The sequence below is a fragment of the Mesocricetus auratus genome, unplaced genomic scaffold (genome assembly GCF_017639785.1).
Source record: "Mesocricetus auratus isolate SY011 unplaced genomic scaffold, BCM_Maur_2.0 Super-Scaffold_100010, whole genome shotgun sequence".
Taxonomy (NCBI): domain Eukaryota; kingdom Metazoa; phylum Chordata; class Mammalia; order Rodentia; family Cricetidae; genus Mesocricetus; species Mesocricetus auratus.
The window spans coordinates 82,393,558-82,419,659 of record NW_024429194.1 but is presented as its reverse complement, the minus strand read 5'-3'; the positions used below and the strand labels follow the sequence as shown (position 1 = coordinate 82,419,659).

Genomic DNA, 26,102 nt, shown 5'->3' with positions numbered 1-26,102 from the left:
ACACCCCAATGGAGAGCCTCACCCTCCTTGTGGAAAGGAGGGGGTATTCGGGGAGTTGGTAGGAGGGCATGGAAGGAGGGGAGGGAAAGAGAGGGGGGCCTGGGATTGACACGTGAAGCAACCTTGATTCTAATTTAAATTTAAATATAAAAATTAAAAAACATAAAAAAATAAACTTCAAAAGAAAGAAAGTGGGAAAGAGGAGGGTTGTAGACATGGCTCAACAGTGCAGAGCTGGCGTCTCTTCTAAGGACCCAGGCTTAATTCCCAGCACCCATAGGAGGTTTACACCTAACTGCAATGCAGTTGGTAGTCATCTTGGGCACTGCACACACGTAGGCAAATGTGCGTGATTGTACAATAACAAGAAAGGGGAAGGAGAGAAGAAGAGGAGAGGCTGGCAAAACGATGTGACTGTAACTGTAGGCAGATGAGGCGGTCTGTGAGGTGGTCACCGCAGCTTGGTGACTGTTTGGTCCTGTACATCCCAAAAGAAAACGTCTACTGCTATAGGGCTATGGGGAAGCTTCTCTAATATTCCTGTGACAGAGTCAATGGGAGGACATTTTCTCCTTTTTTTTTCTTTTTTTTTTTTTTGCAAAAGCAAAACCCAAATGAGTGTCTTCACACAACTGTGTCTCAAGGCATACCATAGAGGTTGGGGTCTTTGGATGCTGCTGTCTGGCCTCTGATTATATAGAGAATAAGATGAGCTTTGGCGAGTGGTCCATGTCTGTAGAACTGTCTGCTTGACACCACCAAGCCACTAAATTTTCAAGATTCCAAGATTCTTGAATGTTGCTAGTGAGTAATGCCCATTGTATTTGTCCTAGTGCTTGCCCAGACAGCACAGCAGGAACCTTCCCACCCTCCTGGGCTCTGACTCATCACATTACCCTACAGTACATTTTCTCCTGCATCCTTTCACTGCAGCCTGAGCTGTCAGGACAGCAGCTTTTGTAGCAGTGAGACCCCTCTTCACTATTTGAGGTACTCCAGGGTCTTGGGGACCTATACCAACATCTGTCCCCCAAACAAGAATTGTGCTGATTTCCAGTTCAAACCATTCACATTTCCTCAAGAAACAGTGAGTCTTGACATCTGTCTGTGGTTTGTCCTAAGTCAGCACCCATCTATCGGTTTCTGTGTACTTAGGGTCAATCACTGAACACCAGCACAGCCACCTCTCTTCCTACTTTGTGACAATGCTCCCCCCTCTCATTGTCCCTTTCCTTCCCTCCTGGATTCTTCATCACCTCCTGACCACCTGCACCTGCCCGCTTTGATAAAGGAACTCATTGAGTCATCCAGGTTATAGCACAGGCTGGCCTTGAACTTGAAATATTCTGGGCTCAGCCTCCCCCAAACTATACTGCAGACCTGTGCCACCGTTCGTGGCTCAGGAAACCGTTTCCTCACAACATTGAGGTGGTCATAGGGGAGGTCTGAGGAGGAGGGGAAAGACTGGCTGTAGACTGTGGTCTTGGGTCACAGTGGAGACAAGGATGGGATGTTCCAGGAATCTGAGTGACAGCCACAGGTCTGGTTTATTGGACATCACGCAGCACGAGCTGGGGAGGAGGATGGAGCTGCTGTCCTTGCTAGCGCACGACTGCACAGAGCTCGTAGGGGGTCGGGGTAACAGGCAAGGCGAAGATGCCTTGGTCGCTGGGCCGGGGCTGCCCAGCGGGCACCGAGAAGCTAAAGCGCTGCAGGAGGCAGGTGAAGAAGAGGAAGAGCTCCATGCGGGCCAGGGGCTCCCCCAGACATGCTCTGCGGCCTGTGGGTGGGAGAGGGGCTCAGTCAGTCTGGGGCCTGCTTGATGCTCCACCCTCCAGGCACCCTGGGAAGAGGCAGGGAGCCAGGGGCCCACAGCACCTGCTGAGAATGGCATGAAGGCCTCGTGCTTCACAAAGCGGCCCTGGGCATCCAGGAAGTGTTCAGGATGGAAGTGGAGGGGCTTCTCCCAGACAGTCTCATCCTTCAGCACTGAGGACAGGTTGGGGATGAGGGTCGTCCCCTGGAGGGAGACACACGGTATGGACACGGACTTGGGTGGGGCTGCTGATACCCTGGTTACCATGATCACAAGCACAATCTCTTCCTGCACACTCAGGATTCTCTCATTCACCTCAACCTCAGAGTCTCTCAGTGCCTTTTCTGGAACCATTCAAGGTCCTGTGAGAAAACTACCATAAGTACCCAATTCCCACCTGCCCCTGTGTGCAGTGCTCCCTAAAATACACTGTGGTTTATTTCACTGGACATCCCTCCTCACTGGGGAGTCCTGGGTAATGGTTGTGATGTACTCACACCCACCGTGTTCCCTTCAGCATGTGGAAATCCAGGATGTGGTGGTCTTGGTCTTCACACCCTTAGTTTGCCTGGTTGTGATCCTGTGACAGGGGTGCCCATGCATACCTTGGGGATGAGGAAACCCTGTACTTCGACATCACGGGATGTCATATGTGGTATATTCACTGGGGCAATGTCCCCGAATCGCTGCACCTCGTGAATGACAGCATTGGTGTAGGGCATGCGGGCCTGGTCTGCCATCTCTGGACGCCGCACCTGCCCTATGACATCGTCAATTTCCTGTTGCACGCGGCCTGGAGAGACAACAGCCCCTCAGTGAAGCAGTTCCTTGGTGGGGCTTCCTTAACTGTCCACCACTGTTTTAATAGGGGAGTTAAGACTCCCATCAGAATTGTGGGAATCTGAATCAATCTGATGCTGGAGCCACCAGCTTCTCAGGGACTACTATCTTTCTTCCCTCAAGCTCCCTCCCAGCCCCAGCCAGGCTCACTCTGCACATCCGGGTGCAGGATCATCAATAGCAGGGCCCAGGACAGTGTGGTTGAGGTGGTCACCATTCCTGCAATGAACATGTCAGCTACCACCATACGCAGGTTCTCATCATTGAAGCTGCTCTCAGGTCTCCCCTTGGCCTGGGACAGACAGATAGGGCAGACAGAGACATGGGGTGTGAGGACAAAGAAATCTACCGTTGTGTTCATGTACCCCAGATGTTGGGTCCATGGGTGACATATAAGCCCCACCTGCCTGGCATCACAACTCACCGTACAATGTAGACCAAAGGACCTAGCCCCTCCTTTATGGCTGTCCTCACCTTCTCCACCTCAGCCAGGAAGGCATCTGTCAGACCTCGGGGTGGCTCTGCAGGATCCCAGGTTGTCTTGTGCTCAATCAGCATCTTATATAGGGAATCCATGAATGTGGTTAGCTTGGGGAAGGCTTTGCCTGGCAACCCTGGGATCCGAAGAAGTACTGGGACTGCGTTCAGCACCTGTGAAGAAACAGGTCTATTTATTTTATTTCTAATGAAGAATGATTATTGGACTGGGTACTATTGGCATGTGTTTTTAATCCCAGGGCTCAGAAAGAAGAGGAGTGAGGAACTCTATGATTTCTAGGCCAGCCTGTTCTAGACTTAATTCCAGTACAGGCAAGAAAGCATGACAAAAAAAAACCGTTTTTCAGAAACAAAAATCGTGTGTGTGTGTGTGTGTGTGTGTGTGTGTGTGTGTGTGCGCGCGCGCCGCGTGTAGGAGTCAGAGACTGTGCACAGTGGCTATTGTTTGGTGATCAGAGACAACTTTTAGAGTAAGAGCTATCTCCTCATGGGTCCTAGGGGTCTAGATCAAGTCTCCAGGCTTGCTTGGTAAGCACATTTACACATAGACCATCTTTCTCTCTTTCCCCTAGAAAGTGTAACTGCTCAGTGTTCACATGGACCAGTCTTAGATTCCAGCATCTTCCACAAATGACTCAGAGACAGTTTGTCCCCTCCCATTATCTGCTTCTTCCTCAGTTCCAGCCTGTAGGATGTCTTGTAAACACAATGACTATTCTGTCTGCAAATCTACCAGGCCTGTATGGTTTCCATGTAGATAGGGGGCAGAGCTCACCACACTTCTCGAGCCCCTGACCTTAGTCCACCCCCCTCCCTGCCTGTTATCTCAGGTTTGCCAAGGCCCAGACCTTTCCTCCTGCATTTGACTCTCACACAAGGCCTTCACCCTATTCACCCCGAATGCACTTTCATCTGAGAGCCTTTACAGCACAGAAGTGGCCATGCACACTGCCCTGAGCCTCATACCTCAGCAATGAAGCCAGTGTCCTCTCCAAAACTTTCCTGTAACATTTTGAGCAGGCTGTTGAAGAAAGGGTCTTCATAGTCGAAGCGATGGGCATAAATGAGGGATGAAATCACATTGCATACACTTTTATTCAGGAGGGTGGTGGGATTAAAGGGATGCCCTAGGAGCAGAGATGCAAGCAAGTCATGATATTGCTCAAGAGCGCCTGCCCACATCTCCATCTGATACCCGTCACCCACCAGCCTCCTGGGTGAAGGCGTTACAGAGGTGGCCAGCCTCCTCTGTCACCCACTGTTCCAGTGACTTCTTGCCCACGCCGAAGTCTCGCATGGTAGACACACAGAATCGACGCTGCTCTCTCCACTGGGGTCCATAACGTGCAAATGCCACACCTGCAGTGACATATGTTTACAAACAAGGATACCTGGCTGTCCGTCTCCTCTTCTCCCAGCATTTCCCTGGGGTCAGTCTTAGCCATCAGCGCCCAGCACTTAACGACCACATATCAGCACATGCCATCGTGGAGGCTCCACCCTCCATTTCAGTGACTGTCCCTTCCACTGCCTGACCACACCCCTCCATCAGGCCCTGTCTATCTTCTGTCCACTGCTCCTCAAGCCCTATTCTTCCTGCCTTGTACCCACTACAGCTCCTTGCCTTGAGAGTTGTGCCCGAAACCCACGTGATTAAAGATGGGCACTGGAGGACGGTCAGCGGTGTCCTCTCCACAGTTCACCAGCACTTCCCGCACTGCCTTCAGTCCATTGATTACCACCACAGGCTTCCAGGCCATCTGCAGGCTGAACACATCACCATAGCGCTGTCGGAACTGGAGTAGAGGGACAGAGCACGTAGGAAGGGGAGACATACGGCAGACTTGACAATCCAAGAGCAACACATGTCTGTGTGTTTGTGTGTGTGTGTGCATGCACAGACATGCCTGTGTGCAAACATGAGTTTATTGGCATGATACTCATTATTGAACCTTATTCCTGCCCTTTGCTGGTCAAATGCTCTATCACTGACCAACATCTCTACACTGAGACATGACACCTTGTGATTGGGGTATCCTATCTTCTAAATCCAGCAAAGGTCTCTCAGTAGACATGGTCATTCAGTGATGACCTTGGGAGAACAAGGTCCTTGCCCCATTCATACCCCTCCATTACAGGACAAGAGGAAATTCAGGTTCCTAGGTTGGGCAGCAAGGCCTGAGACCACATAGCAACAAGAGATTGTAGCAGACGTAGGCCCTCCAACTGCTTTTCCTTCCTGAATGACAGACTACACTGGATACTGACTCCTTCCCTATGGCCTTGAGACTTCAGCTACAGATGGGATCCCAAGGGAAATTCGGCCTCCCTGACTTATGTCACTTAGTCCAACCCATCTCCAAACCTGTCTCTGTGGCCTTTTCCAAACTGTGTCTCTCCCCTTAGTAAATCCACAGTGTCCTCAGACACAGAAGTGACTGCCATGAAGAAATCACTGACCCTTCTTCCTCTTGGGGAACGTCATCCTGTCTATCCTGTGGCTTCAGCACCTCTATGAGCTGCTATGGGTACCATGACATCCACTGCCCTTTGCCATCCCTTACCTTGTATAAACTATATGGCATGTGCTCGAAGTCCACCTGCAGCAGGTTGCCCAGTCCAGGTAGTGGCATAGGACCTGGAGGGTAGCGGGCCCTCCAGAACTTGCGTCGGTGCATCAGGTCCACCAGAAGCAGGAAGAGGGCCGTGAATATGACCCCAGACCACAGGCCATCTCCAATCAGCAGTGCCATGGCTGCCCCACTGCTTTCCAGACTGTTTCAGTGACACCCAGGATCAGAAAGACACTCTGAGGACACACTCATCCCCTGGTCCCTTATGAAGGGGGAAAGGCTGCACTTTGCTCTCTGCCTTGAGCCAAGAAGCTGTGTTTACTGTTCATCCAGGTTGTGTAAAGAGAGGTGAGAATGGGGCAGGGAAAGTCAGCTCATAGTTTTCTCCTCCTCTTTTCCCCTCGGGTGCTTATCCATGGCAGAAGCTCAGTTTCTCCCCAGGGAGCATACATAGTGGTTACATAGGGTTGGGCCCTGTGAACCAGTGGACCCTGCCTCAGGTGCAGCAAAGTCAGTGAGACGCATACCACACAGGCCGAGCTCTGAGGGGCCTGTGGACATTGTCTTAGAATTGATCTAAGCCCATTAAAGCTCCGTTGGTGAGTAGGACATGAGGTGTGGCTGGCGTTGCAGACACTATCACTGAGCTGCAAGGGCCACTGAGATGGCGTGTGTGTCTAGCCAATGATGGTGAGGGAGAGGCAGTGTGGGGAAGGCAGCTACAGCCTGGGGAGCCAGGCGTGCGGTCACTCAACTCATGAGGAAGGCCAACCACTCCACCTGGGCACCTCTTAGCTGTGACCTGGGAAAGCAGAAAAACTGTCTATAAGTGTCAAGAGAATCCTGGGGAGGCCAGCAGGATGCCCAGGTGCTTGTCCCAGGGAGGCCACTGTGTCTGATTTTATTCTCCCTTTGCTTCTTGGTGGGTGGAGCCCTGTGTCTACAGCTCTCATAGTAGGGATGGAAAGGGTGTCTTTCTCATACTACACAGGCAGACTTTTGAGGAACTTGTGAACATTGCCACACACTGGGGTAAGACTGTCCTGTAGACTCAAGGAGCACTTAGTTAGCAGGACACAAGGACCTCACAGGCACTGCAGGATACACCAGCTGGCTGTGACAGCAAGTGCCACTGATTGGTTTTGGGGCATGAGGGACAGTTGCAGGAAGGTGACTGCAGCCTGTGGAGTCTTGTGGACAGGTGTGAGGTTGCCGGATTGAGCAGGAAGGCCAGACTCAGAACTGCCACTTCTCACGTGGGATCTGAGAAATCTGAGAAAATGCCAACAAGTGTCATAGAGTCCCTGGAGTCTCTTAGGTTAGGCCAGGGACTGTCACATGGTGGCCTCAGGCTTTTATTCACTGTTTGTTTCTTGCCAGTTTCCTGTGGTTAGGATGGGCAGCCATGAGGAAAATGGAAAGACGACTCTGAGCCTTCCAACAAATGGCACTTGTGTGCTTGCCACTGCTGGGCCGACCACATAACAACTCATCACTCTCTAGGGTTGGGAAAAGGTGCAGTCCCTGTCCTTGCTGGGATCCAGACCTCTGAAAACCAAGGGCTCAGAAGTCCTAGTGGAATCCAGACAGGCGCTCTCTGCTGCACCCGCCAGTGAGGCAGAAGGGAGGCAGGAGCTGAGTTAGAGGGGATGAGCTGAGTCCACACCGTGCAGAACCACAGCAAGGGCAGGGTGTCCTCCTCTCAGCTGCCCGTCCCACCTTCTTTCTGCCCCTCTATGTCTCCAGGGACCTGGGGGCCTCTGTGCTTGTGGCTGAAGCCCTGTCCCACTGGTTCACTTCTTGTTCCTCTCTTTCTCTTGGCCCTGCCCAACAGATTATGGTGAGGTTGGCACCCTGGATTGATGAACACTCAACAGCTTCCTCTAGCTCCATCCTGGCCCCAAAAGCAACGCTGCACAGTATAGGAGCTGACACAATGGGGGGGGGGGGTTAGAAGACCACTGAGGAGCTTAAACAGATTTCTCCTGGGCTGACATAGGACACTTTCAGGGTCAGAGCTGATTCCCGACAGTTTACCCTGGGGGTTAACATCAGGACATGTCCTCTTTAGCAGTCTATCCCTTCTTGCTCATGTAGGACATCATGAAAGAGAAGCAACGGTGCTGACTGGGTGCTGGCCCCAGTGTGGGATGGGCAAACCCAGGCCTGGTTTATCTGCTTCAGGCTAAGTGAGGCCCTGAGAGGCAAGTGCACCGAGCAGGTGAGGGATGTCACTCACTGTGTGTGGTGAAGGGTTCCCGCTCTGTCACCAGCTCTTAGGAGACGACCTGGACGCTCTGGGAAACATCTGCCTAGCACTGTTTGCTTCCCTTCATCCTCAGTCCATGCCTCCTCAGCCATGTGAACAATTGTGCCCTGTCAGGATCAGTGTGACTTCCAGGGGGACTGGGGTCTTGGTATTCATGTCAGCTGCACAGGGGTGCCATGTCTGTAACAGCAAACTGGAACAGAGCCCCTGGTCATCAGGGGCCAGTTGTCATCCTAGATTTGCAGTTCTCTGTACACAAGTCAACAGATAATCACTGTCCTTTGGACTCCACTGCAAGAGGACACACGGAACCTGGCACGTTCTTCCTGGACTCTGTCCCGTGTGCATTTCCCTTTCCTGACCTCATGCCTGGGTTCCTAGAAGTGAGGACCAACTTGAGTCCAGAGCCATTCCTAGGTCTGTGCCTTCCTTCCCTAGCCCCTGTGGGAAGTGCAAAAACAGCAGATTTGGGAAGAGTGATCTGACTCACTGTGGTGACTGCGACTCTGAGAGCCCTGCCTTGGGAAAGCATAGTTTAGGTAAACAAGGCCTTACATTGTTTGGGGTTGGGGAAACTTTCACACCCGGATGGTGACTTTTCTCTCATGGTTTGAGGCCACAGTGGGAGTGTGGTAAATCTGGATAGGATATTGCCTATGGAAGCACAAACCGCAGAACCAACAGTTGAGACGATGTACACTTGGAGTATAAAGAAATGTAAGGACGAGGTATAAGCATTTTGATGGATCAGATGGGATGGACAGAATTGGATTATGGCACCCAGGAGCCAAAGAATACGGAATATTACAGCTGTGATGGAAAGGTATCTTGGAGCTTGGGAGCCAAGGACTACCACAGGTCACAGTAAGCATAGCAGCTTACAGCCTCCTTCAGGGAAAGGCTTCCCCAGTGTATCAGCTCTCCTCTGGCAGGAGAGGGTTTCCCAGGCGAACAGTTCAGCTCCAACCCCCAGGAGAGTGCAGTGTAACAACTGTGCTTTGCCAAGGGGAAACTTTCCTCTGCTCCGCTCTACCCAGGGACCTCTCTGCTCCAGAGAAAGAAGGTCTCACCCAAACCTCATTCAAGAGATTTACTGGGACAGAAGAATCCAGGAGAGTGGCTGCCCTCTGCCTGAACAGACACAAGCTAAACAGACACAGGTTCATAAGGGGTAGAGTTTATCCCAGGGTGGGGATTGGTCAGATTTCAATCCCAGAGTTTAGCATGGCTAGATCTCCTGCTTGGGGATTGGTTAGTTTTCTGCACAAGGTTAGGGTGAAATTTGGCTCTGGTTTCAGGGTCAATATGTGTCTCTTTCTCTGGTCCTTTTTAATCTTTGGGCTCTAGTTTTAGGGCTAGGGTATATTTCTTTCACCAGCTCTCATTGCAGGGACAAAGTGTGTTTCTTTGGCACTGGGTTGGGGGTCAGGGGGCATTTCTTTGGTTCTGGTTGCAGGGCTAACGTGTGTCTCTGGCTCTGCTCAGGGTGTGTTTCTTTGACTGGCACTTTTCCCCTACACTAGGACCCAGAGAATGGTGCAGGGGCCGGGGGTGGGGGTAGACTGCAGACAGCAGCACAGCAGATTCCTGCAGCCAGAAGCCCACACCTGCCCCCCCCGCCGGCCTTCCTAGCCCGGTCCCACTCCAGAAGTGAAAGAACTTTTGCAAGAGCGTGGCATCCCCACTCACCAACGGAAACTGAGGATGGTTCAGAGACCAGGAGAACCGGGCTGAGGCAGGGGCACGGAGCCACACAGGAAATGCCTACTGTAATGGCAGGAAGGGCTCACCACAGGCCACACACAAGGGAAGCAGCCTCGGAAGCCTCAGAAGCCTAGAGGAGAAAATGTGATCTATCAGCCAGCTGAGGGCACTCTAGAAAGAAAGCTGACATGCTCCATGTGACCTGCCAAGCCCCAGGGACTCAGGAAGCCCCACCCACGACGTGATGCAGCTGTGGGCTGGCCCTCTGGCTTGCCAGGGTTAGCTGGGCAGAGCCCATCTGGGGGAAAGAGCACATGTTCTGGGACTTGCCCTTGGCCAGACTGGATTCCAAGTGGGTGATGGGATCTCGTGCCATCGCCTTGGTCCTGCAATCAGGCACTGGGGGTGAAAACGGAGAGATCCGGGAGTCATGGAGGACAGGCTTGCCTTCCCTGTTGTGGCACTGAGGTGAAGGAGAGCCATGGGTCACTGGTTTCCCTGTATGGCACCTGTGTTTTCAGAGCCCCTGCTGTGACCTAGTGGGGAGGATGCTGCTTTGGACTCCAGTTCTGTCTCTTCCAAGGTTATGAAATATTTAATAAAAGAACTGGTTTGCCAAAGAACTGCCAATTAAAACACTTTTTAAAGTGATTACTTGTCAGGAAAGTGCCCATGTGTTTCCACGCTGCTTTTCGATGTGTTTGCCTCTCTGTGTGTTGATGGTCATGCCTTTGCCTCTTGAAATTGAGATAACCTCAGATAACCTCAGTGAGTCAGCCACAGGGAATGAGGTCCACCAAAGCATAAGAGCAGAATGCGGAGGAGAAGTTGTAAGATGTGCAGAAGTTGGGGTTCAAACCGGCTGTAGTGTTTTGAGATTTGGCCTTATGTTGGTTGGCACCATGGTATTCTCAGACAGAGACAGATTACTCTGTCTAGGGAGAGAAGTCAGTAGGGGAGAGCTATGTGATGGTTGGGTTTTTGTTTTTATCTTTCTGGTTTAGTTTGGTTTTTGGTTAGTTGGGTTTTGGTGTTTTGAGCCACAAGTATCTCAAGTCATCTCAGAGAATACACCATTATCTCTCCTGCCACCCAGCCAGGCTCATGCTGCACATCAAGATGCAGGACCAGGAGCACCAGTGTCCAGGTCAGTTGGCAGGCTGGGTGGTCCCCTTCAGATCAGTCATCACATTGTGCAGGGTCTTTGCATTGAAGCTGCTTAAGGATTCCCCTTGACCTAGGCCACGTTGAGAGGGTGAGCTGAGAGGGTCGTGGGTAGAAGCCCACAATAACCTTCCATTGTCTCCAGGAATTCCAGATGCTGGGATAGTATGTGACCCGCAGGCTCTGTCGTGCCTGTCCTTACCCAACACTACAACCCACAACTCTCACCTTTTCCTCCTCAGGCAGGAAGGCACCAGTCAGTTTTCAGGGTAGGACATCCTAGCTCTGTCCTGTGAACCCATAAGTGCCTTGTGCTCTGGGAAGTCTTTGCCAAGATACCCGGATGAGCAGGGGCATTGGGATTGCACTCAACACCCATGACAGCCACAGAGAGCCCTGGAGTGCTTCTTTCATTTGGAAGTTTTAAATTAATTTCTTATCATTACCATGTGTGTAAGGTATATAGTGTAAGTATTGCATGGTGTGTGTGTGTGTGTGTGTATGTGCACGTGCGCGCGCTTGTGCGCGTGTGTGTAGGCAAACTTGTCTTTGTGAGAAGACATGAGGAGTCAGTCCTTTCCATCTGAAATGAGTTCCAGAGACTGACTCTGCTCTCCAGGCTTGCTTGGCAAACCCCTCTATCCACTATCTGGCTGCTCCTCGTGCTGCTTCTGCTCAGTGTCCACATGGACCAGTCTCAGTTTCCAGTCTCTTCCACTATGGGCTCAGGGCCTTCTTGTGGACTATTGCTTTAACTAGGCAAAGGTGTGTTACATCTGTTTATGCTGTGGAATATTACTTTAACTGTGTGAAGGCATGTTACTGTTAATGCTTCATTTGTTTAACAATGTAAGGATGTGTGTTTAATTATGTAGAGATCTGTTGCATCTGTTTCATTTTGCCTGCCTAAGGCGCCTGATTGGTCCATCAAAGAGCTGAACACCAGATAGCTTGGCAGAAGAGAGACAGATGAGGATGGCAGGCAGAGATAATAAATAGGAGGAGAAATCTAGGCTTGGAGAGGAACTGGAAATGAACAAGGAAAGAGCAAGGGCCATGCCCAGGGCTAACACTCAGGCAGCTATCAGCCAGCCAGATATAGAGAAACAGTGAAAGTAAGATATGCAAAAGTAAGAAAGGTAATAAGCCCTAGGCAAAATGTAAATAAAAGAAGCAGGACAATTTAAGTCAAAACATGCCTAAACCAGGCTAAGCATTCAAATCTAATAAGCCTCTGTGTCATGATTTGAGATCTGGATGGTGGCCCTAAAAGAAAGAGCCTGGTACAGGGGTGTTTGTCCCCACCTGTCACCTGTCTCCTCTTCAGTTCCAGCCGTTAGGCTCCTGCAGCCCGGGATGAACAGAAGGAAGATTTCACCCTCGAAACCACAGGCTTGTGTGGCTTTCATGTAGACAGAGGATACACCTTTCTAGAAACCCCTGCTATAGTTTACTTCTCCCTCCTGTTCTCAAGAATTTTGTCAAGTTCCAGGTCTTTCCTCCTGCAGTTGCCTCCCAGAAGGCCTCTCCCATGACCTTGGCACACAGTTCCCTCTGGAAGGATAGACAGCAGAGACATGGTTCTGTAGGCTGCCCTGAGCCTCCTACCTCATCAAGGAAGCCAGTGTTCTCTCTGAAACGTTTTTCTAGTATTTTCAGCATCTTGCCAGATCAAAGGATGTTATACTCAAAGTGATAGGCACCAATGACAGACACAATCATATTGCATGGGGTTTTGTTCAGGAGGTGTCAAGGGTTCAGGCAGGAGGCTTACAGCAGGTGGGTTGGGATTGACTCAAAAGGTCTGAGAGCCAATGAACCAGTTTATAAAAACATCGTTTTTTTCTCATGGCTCTTTACTCCTCAAGAAATGTTCTTCCCATATGTTCTCTCTCAAAAAGTCTCTTTAGGATTTCTCCCCAAAAGTTCTCTCTTTAAACATTGTCTCCTAAAGTTTTCTTTAGTTCTCCTTAAAAATTCTCCAAAAGTTCTAAAAATTCTCCAAAGCTTCCCTCTAAAAATTCTCTAAAATTTCCTCTTTCTTTCCACAAGGCTTCTAGTTATGTACCACAAACACATTTAATAATCCTCTGACAATTGGGTGTGCATATTTCTTAGAGCCAAGAAGACAGGTAGAATCTTTTATTTTATTGGTCTTTCAAGACAGGGTTTCTCCATGTAGCTTTATAGACCAGGATGGCCTTGAACTCAGAGAGATGCCCCTGCATCCAGAGTGCTGGGATGAAAGGCATGAGTCACCACCGGCCAGCATGGCAGGTAGAATCTTGACCAAAGAAGGGCATTTATAATGGCTCAGAGGAGAGACATGACTTGCAAAATGTGATGTTAACGATGGAAGGGACTTCCCATCAAAGGGAAATTTAAGGCTGTGTAGTGTGAGATCAGAGGCTGCATATCTTACTGCTGACACCCCAGTGAGAAGGAATTTCCTTTCTCTGGGGCCTTTTTGAGACTATCAAGTACTCACTATGTTTTCTGTATATCAAGATTATACAGCCAAATTCATACCTAGAATATTAATTGCTATTTTTGTAATAAATGATAAAAGCTCATAGCCAGGAGGGTGTTGGGACTGAATGAAATATTGGGATTGGAGATACAGACCAATCAATATGTTGTGCCTGTCTCCTTGCCCTCATCTGGCTCCTTACACATGAAGGAGGCACGGGGACAGGAAGACAGTCACCCACTGCTCCAGTGATTTCTTGGGCAGGCCGGAGTTGACAAAATCATCACTGTTCTCACCATTCAGACCCATAAGGTGAGAAGACCTTAATATGTTCACAGTGTCCTCAGACCCAGAAGTAACTGCCATGAGGAAACCACTGACCTTCTATCCTCTGATTTGAGCACCACCATGAGCTGCTAAGGGCACCATGACATCCACTGCCCTCTGCCATTCCTCACCTTGTATAAACTATGTGGCATGTTCTCAAAGTCCACCTGCAGCAGGTTGCCCAGCCCAGGTAGTGGCATAGGACCTGGAGGGTAGCGGGCCCTCCAGAACTTGCATCGGTGCATCAGGTCCACCAGAAGCAGGAAGAGGGCCGTGAATATGACCCCAGACCACAGGCCATCTCCAATCAGCAGTGCCATGGCTGCCCCACTGCTTTCCAGACTGTTTAGGGGACACCAGCTCCAGACACACAGGATCAGGAAAGATACTTTGAAGGACACACTGGGCACCTGGTCCCTTATGAAGGGGAGAAGGCTGCACTTTGTTCTCTGCCTTCAGCCAAGCATCTGTGTTTACTGTTCATTCAGGGTTTTTAAGGAAAGGTAAGAAAAGGGCAGGGAAGGTCAGCATCATAGATTTCTGCCCTCTCTTCTTCTTGTGTGCTTACCCATGGGAAAAGTTCAGTTTCACCACAGGGAGCTCTACACAGTGGCTATGTAGCATTGGGAACTGTGAACATGGTGGGCAAATGATCAGTGGACCCTGCCTCAACGTACAGGCTCACAAGGTATAGGGAAATCAGTCATCAATATGCCACACAGGCAGAGCTCTGAGTGGCCTGAGGATATTGTCTCAGAATTGATCTCAACCTGTTGAGACTCTATTGAACACTTGTTGAGCAGGACATGAAGTGTGGTTGACATTGCAAGCACTATCACTGTTCAGCAAGGGCTCCTTCAGATCTGAGAAATAAGAAAATGTCAACAACTGTCAGGGTGTCCCTGGAGGCTGTAAGGTCACTTGGTGGTCCCTGTCTTTTATTCACCCCATGTTTCTTGGCATGTCCTCATCCTGTAAGCTTTAGATGATATACACTTGGTATATAAGGAAATGGAAAGTATTGAGAATCACCCTCATGTAATTCCTGGATGAGTGTTCTGTTCATTCCCAAAATGAACACAAAGGAGACTGCTGAGCGAGATCAGCGACAGTGAACCAGCCACAGTTTCGACTTCCCCAGATGTAGCGGTCATTGTCAGTGGGATGCAACTGGGCTGGAACCGAGTTAGGCTCGTGGCTTCTGATCACGAAGAACAGAGTTCCAGGTGGTGGGGTGTAGGGCAAAGTCTAGCACCCACTTTATCAGGCTCCCTGTGATGCTGCTTCATGTGTGGGTGGGGCAGGAGTCATCAGTCTCACCATGACTGGGCTCAAATGGAGTATGCTGGTCCCAGTGGAGGCTCTTGGTTCTGAGTGTAGTAGAAGTGGGAGCATGTCTGTGAGACACAAGGCCACAGCTCACTGAGACAATGCATCCCAGGTAGGAAGAAGGTCTGACACCTGGGCCATGAGCAAGTCTGAGGTATCAGGAAATGAAAGACAAGGCATCCGATCTTAAATCGTCTGCCACCTTTATTATAAGGAGGAGAGAACGCTTGCATATGCGTGTGTATGCATGCATGTGTGTGTCTGTATTGCAAGGAGCGAGCAGCCTTATATACATACTTACAGCACAATGGCAAAACCCCAGGTGTAAGACCTCGTGTTTTCCTCGTGCTAGATATTGATATCAGGTGAGCAAGGCCAGGGCTGTGAGCCAGGACTAGAGAACAGGATGCACCTGTGACTATCAGCTCACAAGTAATGCACAGACCCAGTGGGCGTTGGGGCCCAACATCTCCCCCTTCTTTATATAATTTATCGAGATCTGATCATAAGAGTCTTTGCTACTTCCCCTGCCAGTTTATCTACTATGCTGGCTGTAGCTACAGACTGTGAGATGGTAATCCCAGATACATAAACACAATACTTAAACAAGAGGAGAAATATCACACCTTAAATTTGTATCAATAACCAACCCTACATTAACAATATTTGGGAATGTGGGTGTGGTTTCTCTCCAAACTGCTACCTGATGGTTTGGGGGCTCAGAAATACCATGGGGATCATGACAAAACACAGAAACCTAGCTAAGTCCTTGTCTTTATAGTCCGTAAAGCTTCATCGTCTCAGCTGTTTTAAACATTGAACATTAGCCTAAGTTAGATTGATTCAGAATCAAATGTGTTTTAGCAGTTGTTTCTCCTTCCCCAGCTGTTGGGAATGCCTCAGGTACCTTGATCTTTTGGAGCCAAACCTGTACTTTCTAAAGTCTAAAGATTTACATAATTGGCCTATAGCCCTAACAAAGGAGCTTTCTGGGGGTACTCAGAAGAGAAACAGCATAGGTAGAACATAGGAACTCCATGACCCAGAAAGCTTTTCCAAACTCAGCCAACCCTAACCATCACCTAGGCAATGGCCGTTAGCCCACCCATTCCTCTCCCTCCTGAACTTTTTACGTTGCCAATGTTCTGCTCTATGTGCTTAAACAATACCCTGCTACGTGCACACCTGGTGGGCAAAGCAACCCTCTCACCCCCTCACCCCCTCCATTCTCCTACTCTATCAAGTATATTAACTGTCCTGAGAAAAATAAAAATTGTCACTTGATCAGATACTTGTCTTGTGGGCCTCCTTTCATGTCTCTTGTCCCCATCCCAGGTCCTTAGGTCTCTTGCTCCAGGGTGACATCCTGCAGGTCGGGACAACTGTCGCCCAACATGGGCCTAGACAGACCTTTGCTCCGGGGATTTTCAGTGTTCATCAAAGGGACGGGCCCATCCATGCATTGAGGAGTCCTCGACACAGTCGAAAGTGACCCTAAGGAGTGCCGATCGCCTGACTCTGCCCTCGGCTGACTCCAGGATTCATGAACACCACCTAGGGTTGAGAGGTAAGTGATGGGACAGGAATTTAGCAAAGAGGATTGCATCTTTCTGGGATCAAAGAATCCCTCAAGACACGGGGAATTAGAGTCAAGAAAAAGCAGTTATGAATTTTTTTGTTTTTATAGGGGAGATTTGTCCTTGGTTCCCACAGGAAGGTACTATTAATGAGCAAAAATGAAAAAGAGTAGGGACCACTTTACAGGAATATTATAATATCATTGGCCCTGAAAAAAATTGATTGAGACCTTTAATTACTTCAACTTGATAAATGATATTCTCAGGGTCCATGTCCACGACCCCCGGTTTTCTGATCTGATAAGAGAAGGAGAAAAACCCTCCCAAAAATTATCTCGACAGAACTCCCCCCATTCATCCACCCATCCCACTTCCTCTCTGACCCCTCAACGATGCCCAACCCCTGCTTCCTGCCCCAAACAAAAATATCTATGTCAAATCCTGATGCAGCCCCCCTAAAATCTTCCCTCCAGCCCGTTCTTAACAACCCCAAGCCCCTCGACCCTGGAGACATGGCCACCCTCATGGAGGGCTGCTCTCCCTTCCCTTAATTCATCATCCCCACCCCCTCCCGGTAATACCCAGTCCCAACCCCCCAACTTCCCTCCACCCTATAACACAGTTTTCCCAGACAACCCATCAACTAGACCAACTATAAATTCTTATTTCTAACCGAGAAAAACAAATCTGCCTCCTCACCAAACCCAGGGACCTTGATAACCAACTTGCCAGTCTCTGTCTTCCCTCTACTGGCAAAGGAAAAAGTTTACAATGATGGCCTTTCCCTGTCTCCCTTCGTAGCTGCAATCAGGTCCCCTCCCCCTCCTCGCCGTCTGATGAGGATTCTGACCCCGAGATTGAAGTACTCGCCGAGGCTGCCCCATCTGCGAGGCCTGTGACTAGCCCCCCCCTGCTGTCCCCTCTCATTACATACCCTTAGACCTTAAAGTCTTAGAAAAGCTAAAGGCTGAGGTTTCCAATTACGGCCCCACGGCTCCTATTACTTTTGCTCTGCTCAAAAATACCCCAAATAAATGGCATCAGCTCGCCCATGCCACTCTAAGCGGTGCGGATTTTGTCCAATGGAAGTCAAATTTTGCTAAAAAACGCCAAAGAGATAGCTATAAAATATGCCCTTCGTCTTGAGTCCGGAAACTAAACTATGGAGAAAATCCTAGGAAACCCTCCTTTTCACACCCTTCAGGTACAGATTGCCTATCCGACTGGACTATTGGCCCAAATTAGCCAGGGAGGCCTTGGTGCCTGGCGCAGACTCCCTCCTAAGGGAATGTCCACGGCGTCCCTTACTAAGTTTATTCAAGAATCTGACGAATCTTATAGCTCCTTTATTAGCCGCCTAGAACGGCTTTTCGGTGCCTCTGAGCCCGACAATCCCTTCATTAAACAACTTGCTTTGGATAATGCCAACCCTGCTTGTCAGGACATTCTCAGGCATCATCCCAAGGATGTGCAGGGACCGGCACTAGTCATGCCATAGGCTTGGCCATTGGAGCGGCACTGCAAAAAGCAGGTTTAACATCAAACCAACAAATCCAAAACCTGCTTTAACTGTAAACAGCCTGGTCATTTTTCCGCGAATGCCCGCACCCCCGACCTTCCCCTCGCGCCCCATCTGCCCATGCACCTGTCCCCTCCACCAATAATTCTTTCACCCCTTTGGGCCCTCCCGGCTTCTCTCCTCACCCTCCACCCTCCACTCTTTGCTGCCCGCGTGGCCGACATTGAAAAAATAAATACAAATCCAAAACAGATGTTTATGGGTGCCCTCTCCTCCCCGTTAAACAGGAAAACGCCCCACACGAGTTACTCCAGACCCCTGCCTATCCGACCCCCTGAGCTCTTGGGTGGGGCCTTGCCCTTCAACCTCCCCCCCCAACCGATGCCACACCCCTTCACCAATCAGTCTCAAATCTCTGGCGAGCAACCCCAACAAGCCCAGGACTGACCTCAGTCCCTCCTCTGACACAGTATTGACCCCCCCAGGATGGCATCCGCTCCCTGCACACTGGGGTTCATGGCCCCCTTCCCCCAGGAACCTTTGGCGTGATTCTGGGCCGAGCCTCCTCTGCTCAGCGAGGCCTCCAAGTCTTCCCAGGAGACTACCCATGAAATTCATGTCTTGGTATGTGCTTCCCACGGTGTCCACACCCTTTTAAAAGGACAAAGGATTGCTCAGTTAGTCATCCTACCCCTTACCTACCTAAATTCTAACTATAAGTCTTCCTCCTGCCCTTGCTCTTCCTTCGGTTCCACGGATGTTTTTTGGGTCCCCGAAATCTCTTCGTCCCGTCCCACTCTAACACTTGATGGGAAGGCATTCTCAGGCCTTCTTGATTCCGGAGATGACACAACTGCAATCTCTGCTTCCCATTGGCCCTCGTCCTGGCTGCTGACAGATACCTTTACTCATCTACCAGGCATAGGCCGAACTTCTAACCCGCGCCAGAGCTCCAAAATCCTTACCGGGCTTGACCCCCAGGGCAAGTCACGTCAGGTTCAGCCCTTTGCAGTCCCTGGGTTGCCCCTTAACCTCTGGGGGAGGGACATTCTCTCTCAGATGAATGTAATAATGTGTTCCCCCAATGAGATAGTTACAAAACAAATGCTTTCCCAGGGATTTCTCCCAGGTCAGGGCCTTGGGAAACACTTCCAGGGACGCCATTCACCAGTCCCCTTCTCCCTCCGACCCTCCCGGCTGGGGTTGGGACGCCATTTAGCTTAAACGCCATTGTTCAACCTACACTCCAGACCACCCCCCTTATACTATGCTGAAAAAAATTACTTGGAACACCAATTTCACGTCTGAACTGACCAATGGCCTCTTAAAACAGAAAAACTTGCCACTGCCACCATGCTGGTGCAGGAGCTTTCACAGGCAGGAAAAATTGTCCCTTCAAATTCCCCCCTGGAATACTCCCATATTTGTAATTTTAAAAATCTGGGAAATGGAGGCTCCTTCAAGATCTCAGAGCCTTTAATAAAGTCATGACACCCATGGAAGCCTTACAGCCTGGAATTCCTTCTCCTGCTATTCCCCATGATTTGTACAAAGTTATTATTGATCTTAACGATTGCTTTTTTACCATACCCTTACATCCACAGGATTGCCCTTACTTTGCTTTCAGACTCCCCCAAATTAACTTTCGAGGCCCAATGCAATGGTTCCATTGGCGAGTTCTCCCCTAGGGCATGGCAAACAGTCCTACCCTAGCACAAAAATTTGTTGCTCGAGCTATCGACCCTGTCCGTTCCGGTGGCCACAGGCCTATATTCTTCATTACATGGATGAAGTATTTTTAGCCTGCCCCTCCCATGAACAAAGCCTTCAATGCCTCAGAGATCTCCAACAATCCCTGTCCCATTTTAATCTTGAAGTGGCCCCCCAAAAATTCAACTTCAGTTGCCTTATTCTTACTTCGGATATGAGCTCAGAGGAAATAATATTTTTACCCCTAAGATTCAGATCCTCCCAGCCTCTCTTTGCACCCTACACTCCCTACAGCAGTTTCTAGGCAACCTCCAATTTCTCTGCCCATATCTTAAGCTCTTCACCCTTTAGTGTCCCTCCTGCTGGGAGATAGCTATTCTTTATCCCCTCGTACATTGACGATGAAGGCCAAACAGGCACTTCTGTCATCAAGAGCGCTAATCTCTTCCCAGGCAACATTCCAGATTCTCCCTGACCTCCCTCTGTTCTTTTTAGTCCTGGCCACTCCTATTAGGTCAGCAGGAGTTTTTTGACAGCCTGATCCCTCTGGACGCTTAAAGGGCCATCCCCTACTCTGGGTCTCCCTCCCTACATCTTCTACTAAGATCATTACTCTGTATCATGAATCTGGTCACCCAATTGTTAATTAAGGCAAGAAAACTCTCCAAACAATATTATGGTTTTGAGCTTCAATTTTTGGTTATTCCCTATACTGTCGGACAACTTAATTTTCTTCTCCAAACCTCTGATTCGTGGGCTGTTGCATGCCTAGCCTTTCCAGGACAGATAGATAATCATTACCCCGATGATCCCCTCGCCCAATTTGCTCACCTGCTCCCCCAGGTCACATCACCCTCACCCCTACCAACACCCCTCACCATCTTTACTGATGGCCCCTCCTCAGGAGTTGCTGCCCTTGTTTATGAAGACACCACATGCTCCTTCCCCACTTCCTACTCTTCAGCACAATCGGTAGAGCTGTTTGCAGTGCTGCAGGCTTTTAGCCTGTTTAGAGAGGCTCCCTTTAATCTCTGTACTGACAGCCTTTACATAAAGAAATCCGTGCCTCTCAGAAACCTCTCCCTTGAGTAAGCCCTCTTCATCAGCCACCACTCTTTTTGCTCAGATTCAGTCAGTCATTAGAGATAGGTTACACCTATTTTTTATTGGACACCTCTGGGCACATTAAAGTCTGCCTGCCCCTTTAAGTGAGGGCAATAAAAGGTCAGACTCTGCCACCCGTTTTGATGCTCCAATCCTGGCAGCCCTGCCCTTGCTCGTCTCTGATCCCCTCGACTCCATCTCTACAGCTAGGAAGGCCCATAACCTTCATCACCTCAACGCACACTCCCTTCACATTTTGTTCAAAGTCATTGGTGAGCAGGCCTGTGAGACAGTCATGAGTTGTTCTGGCTATTCCTCCTTCTTACCTGCCTCCCCATCCCACATTTGGGAGTCAACCCTGGAGGCCTGACCCCCAATGCCCTTTGGCAGATGGATATTACACACATGCCTAAGTTCAATAAGCTCAAATATCTCCATGTCATTGTTGATACTTTTTCAGGATTTATATTTGCCTCCCTCCAGACTGGGGAGGCCACTAAAGATGTTTTTAATCATATCCTCCTTGCCTTGGCCACCCTTGAAGCTCCTACAAAGATAAAAACAGATAATGAAAAAAAGAAAAAAAAACAGATAATGGCCCAGGTTACACCTCGCAGAAATTTAAACAATTCTGCTCCATGTTTAATATCACACACATAACCAGAATTGCTTACAATCCCCAGAGACAGGGCATCGTAGAGCAAGCCAACCAAACATTAAAAAGTATGATCTCAAAGTTACAGGGCTTCACATTTCCCCATAAACCTCCAACACGTGCCCCACAACCCCCCCCCCCCCCCCCCCCCCGCCTTCTTGTAAGTCATGCTCTCTTCCTGTTAAATTTTCTCCAAGTGGATAAAAATGGCAAATTGGCTGTGGAATGCTTTTTGCTCCCCCCAGTAAACTTCCACATACCCCCTTGTCAAGTGGAAAGATCCCCTCACTCCTGGCATGGACCAGATCCAGTGCTGATCTGGGGCTGCGGCTCTGCTTGCATTTATGTTAAAGTTAACGATGCCCCTCGCTGGCTACCCGGGAAACCTGTTAAGCATTACTCCGCTGTCCCATTAACCCAACGTACCAGGTTAGGAGATCCCTCTCCACCTGAGTTCTGTTCTTCTGTTCTCTCCCCAGATAAACCTCAAACAGATGACCCCAAACATCAAGATGACCAGAAGACAGACGACCTCATCGGCCTGACTGCGTTTCTTAATCCCTAAATTGTTCCTCCTTACCCTAATCCCTTCTGTTCTCATGTCACCCCCAGCGCCCCTAAAAAAACCTAACCCACACCAGCCATGGAATTATACCTGGGTAGTGCTCTCAGAGAGAAGAGATATAGTCTGGTCTGCCTCTAAGACCCAACACACTCCTTGGTGGCCAGATTCCCTCAACCCAGAACTTTGTAAACTCACACTCAGTGCTAGAGACCCTTGGGGGCACCAAGGAGATTTTCAATCAGACCTACACATCAGAAATTCCCTTTAAGGACACCAAGTATGCTGGATGCTCCCATCCTTATCTGCGAGCTCTACATAAGACCTATTTCTTTTACATGTGCCCCAGTCCCCATCAGGACCCCAACCTTCTTCATAAATGTGGGGGCCCTTCAGATTTCTTTTGTCAATCCTGGCCCTGTGAGACAACCCAAAATGCATATTGGAATCTCACTTCTGATTGAGATTATATTACAGTTACAGCTTCCTACTCCCAACAGACCCCTTTAGAATGTTATCCCAACTCCCACTCAGAAGGTTGGTGCAATCCCTTAAAGATTCGCTTCACCCTCTCAGGACATTAAGCCCTAAAGTGGTACAGAGGATACACTTGGGGCCTTCAACGTTAGCAAGTAGGATATTATGAAGGCCTCACGTTCTCAATTAAATTACTCAAAGAGATTCCTCACTTCCATAGACCTCAGGTATCATTGGGCCCAAGTACAGTCTTGGGAGGAGGCCAGAGCCCTTCTCCACCCCCCTCTCACCCTATTGAGAGTCATGACCCCCTCTTTTCAGATGCAGATGTGATTTTAGATCTAATCCACCACACTTTTTTTGAAGCAAATAGAACCAACTCCCAACTGATGGCAGATTGCTGGCTTTGCTATCCCTCCCCCCCCTTTATGAGGGATTGGCTGTGCTTGCCACATTTACCACCACCAATGACTCCCACTGTTGCCGATGGAGTCCAGATAGATCCATTTCCCACCTCACCCTGCAACAGGTCGTTGGATCTGGCCTATGTATCACCTCCCCTGCCCATCCTACCCCTCCCCCTACCCACACTTCACTTCACAACACCACTTTAGTCCTCAGCTCCCCTGATGACTTTGCTGTCCTCCCCAAATGGTTCTTACTGGGCCTGCCTTGATGGTCTTACACCCTGCCTTTCCATTCCACTTTTCCAGGAGGTTGGCTTCTGTGCATTGGTGCAGGCCATACCCCGCCTATCCTATTACCGTCCTGATGAATTCTTTCATTTCTGGGAGACCTCCCAATACCTTCGTATATGTAGAGAACCCATCACGGCTGTTATGCTTGCTGTCCTTTTCAGAATTAGCACAGTTGGAGCCAGTACAGGCATCTTTGCCCTGATGGCTAGTAAATACAACTACCAGGAACTCAGTGCCTCCATTGACAAAGACATCAAGGAATTCCAAAATCAAATAGACTATTTAGAAGAGTCACATAGACGAGGCTTAGATTTACTCTTCCTCCAACAAGTGTGGCCCTGAAAAAAGAACGTTGTTTCTATGTCAATAGGTTAGGAGTCAACCGTGATAGTATGGCCTGGGTTCAAGAAAGCTTAAAAAAAGAGAGAGAGAAAGAGAAAAAAACAAGAATCCTGGTATCAAAATTGGTTTTCCACATCTCCATGGCTGGCCACCCTCTTACCATCCCTCCTGAGACCCCTCATAGGGCTCCTTTTGGTGGTCTCTTTTGGACCATGGGCATTCCAAAAACTAGTTAACTTTATCAAACAACAGGTTTGATACCTGCTACCCGACTAGTCTTGGTATAATAACATCGTCTAATGATGAATAAGGAAGAGGAGGCTCCTTCGGAGTCACCCCATAACACATGCCTGGGAATATTCCCCAGGCCACCTAACACAATGGCCACCTTCGGAGGGCATGCCCCCATGTAGGAAGGTGTCCAGGTAACAAGCCTGCGAGCATTGGGAAAGGCAACTTAGATCCCCATCCCCTAAAAAGCACCAAGAACAGGTCCACCCCTAGGGTCGCCCTCAAGAGGATGTCCTCACGGTGTTGCACAAGTTCCCATCATCTATAGGAGCCAGGCCTCTCTACCTCCTCTGCTGACAACTCAGGCCTCCTCCACTTGGTAAAACAAAAGGGGGGAATATGTTGGGAGTACCTCAGGTACCTTGATCTTTTGGAGCCAAACCTGGACTTTCTAAAGGCTAAAGATTTCATAATTGGCCTATAGCCCTAACAAAGGAGCCTTCTGGGAGTACTCAGAAGAGAAACAACATAGGTAGAACATAGGAACGCCATGATCCAGAAAGCTTGTCCAAACTCATCCAACCCTAACCATCTCCTAGGCAATGGCCGTTAGCCCACCCATTCCTCTCCCTCCTGAACTTTTTACGTTGCCAATGTTCTGCTCTATGTGCTTAAACAATACCCTGCTATGTGCACATCTGGTGCACAAAGCAACCCTCTCACCCCCTCACCCCTTCCGTTCTCCTGCTCTGCCAAGTATATTAATTGCCCTGAGAAAAATAAAAATTGCCACTTGATCAGATACTTGTCTTGTGGGCCTCCTTTCGTGTCTCTTGTCCCCATCCCTGGTCCTTAGGTCTCTTGCTCCAGAGTGATGTCCTGTGGGTCAGGACATCAGCAATTAAGCAATTCAGGGACATCACAATAGCACATGGTATCCGGACTCTCTAAGTATTTTCCATTCCGTGTTCTATTTCTTTTACTTAATACCAGTACCTCGTTTTTACTTTTATATTCCATTTACTTTTACCTTTTTAAACTTGGTACCCACAACTTGGTACCCCTTTTCAATATACCCTCAAAACCTTACTTGCTGGTCAGTCTTCGAGGGTGATCTCTCAGGTTCCCCTTTCTTTCCGGATCGCAGTGTCGAGCCAAAGCCTGGAGATTTAATTTAAATTAACCTGTTTTCAATTCCTTTCTTTCCTGAGTCTCCTTCCTTTCCTTTCTTTCCCGAGTCGCTTCTCTCTCTCTCTCTCTCTCTCTCTCTCTCTCTCTCTCTCTCTCTCTCTCTCTCTCTCTCTCTCTCTCTCTCTCTCTCTCTCTCTCCTGATTCCTGTCCTTTCTTTTCTGATGTCTAACTGGTCCCCATTTTAAATTCCTTTTGGAAAACCATGGAGAGGCACCAGGTATCCAGAGCTCGAGACTACACTGGCAGCTGCAGCAGCTGCAGCAGCTCAAGATCCACCGTGCATTTGCGCCGCCTTCACACTCTTTACCCAAAGTTAGGCGCAGCCCCAACAGTTCAGATCTCGGTGGGGCCTCTACTTGTGGCGCCCCTGCCATGAGCAAGTCTAACATACTGGGAAATGAAAGACAAGACTTCTGACAATTTGTGCTATGAGAATGTGTCTGCTGCCTTTATTGTAAGGAGGAGAAAGAGTGTGAGTGAGTGTGAGTGAGTGTGAGTGAGTGTGTGAGTGTGTGTGTGTGTGTGTGTGTGTGTGTGTGTGTGTGTGTGTGTATTGCAAGGAGTGAGCAGCCTTATATACAGACACAGCACAGTGGCAAAACCCCAGGTGTAAGAGCTTGTGTTTCCCTCATGCTAGATACTGATGTCAGGTGGGCAAGGCCGGGGCTGCAACCCAGGACTAGAGAACAGGGTGCACCTGTGTCTATCAGCTGACAAGCAATGCTCAGATCCCATGGGCTTGGGGCCCAACAAGAAGGACCATAACCCTTGATCACAGATTACTTAATTGTACCTGTAGAAAACAGGGAAGGTTTCACAATACCATGCTTAGAACATCAAACAAATTCAGCAAAGATACAAAATCAACACAAAAGAAAAAACCCACTAGTTTGTTCTTTAACAATGAACCATCTGAGAATCAAATATAAGCAGTATTATATATAAAATAGCAACAAAATAGTAAGTATTTTAGGGCAGAGCAGTGGCTCTCACAGTATGGTGCTTTCTGTGTAAGCTTGAGGACATGCATTCATTCCTGAATATC

The 26,102-nt window shown here is 49.1% G+C and overlaps 1 protein-coding gene across 6 annotated transcripts in view; it reads right to left on the bottom strand.

The window, feature by feature from the left end:
* Positions 1 to 1,528: 1,528 nt before the first annotated feature.
* The window catches only part of LOC121142578 (cytochrome P450 2D27), a 60,540-nt gene continuing 35,966 nt past the window's right edge, over positions 1,529 to 26,102 (bottom strand). The window contains exons 1-10 of one of the 6 annotated variants that reach the window (XM_040752687.1): positions 9,686 to 9,858; positions 5,719 to 5,929; positions 4,779 to 4,950; positions 4,361 to 4,513; positions 4,121 to 4,281; positions 3,131 to 3,307; positions 2,807 to 2,948; positions 2,422 to 2,609; positions 1,879 to 2,020; positions 1,529 to 1,780 (exon numbers count right to left, since the gene is read on the bottom strand). In XM_040752687.1, the coding sequence (XP_040608621.1) occupies positions 1,602 to 1,780; positions 1,879 to 2,020; positions 2,422 to 2,609; positions 2,807 to 2,948; positions 3,131 to 3,307; positions 4,121 to 4,281; positions 4,361 to 4,513; positions 4,779 to 4,950; positions 5,719 to 5,907 (1,503 nt within the window). In that variant the 5' untranslated portion in view covers positions 5,908 to 5,929; positions 9,686 to 9,858 and the 3' untranslated portion in view covers positions 1,529 to 1,601. Of the gene's footprint in view, positions 1,781 to 1,878; positions 2,021 to 2,421; positions 2,610 to 2,806; positions 2,949 to 3,130; positions 3,308 to 4,120; positions 4,282 to 4,360; positions 4,514 to 4,778; positions 4,951 to 5,718; positions 6,138 to 9,685; positions 9,859 to 26,102 lie in introns of those variants that run through there. The other 5 variants (XM_040752689.1, XM_040752688.1, XM_040752686.1 and 2 more) reach the window with 5 other exon arrangements.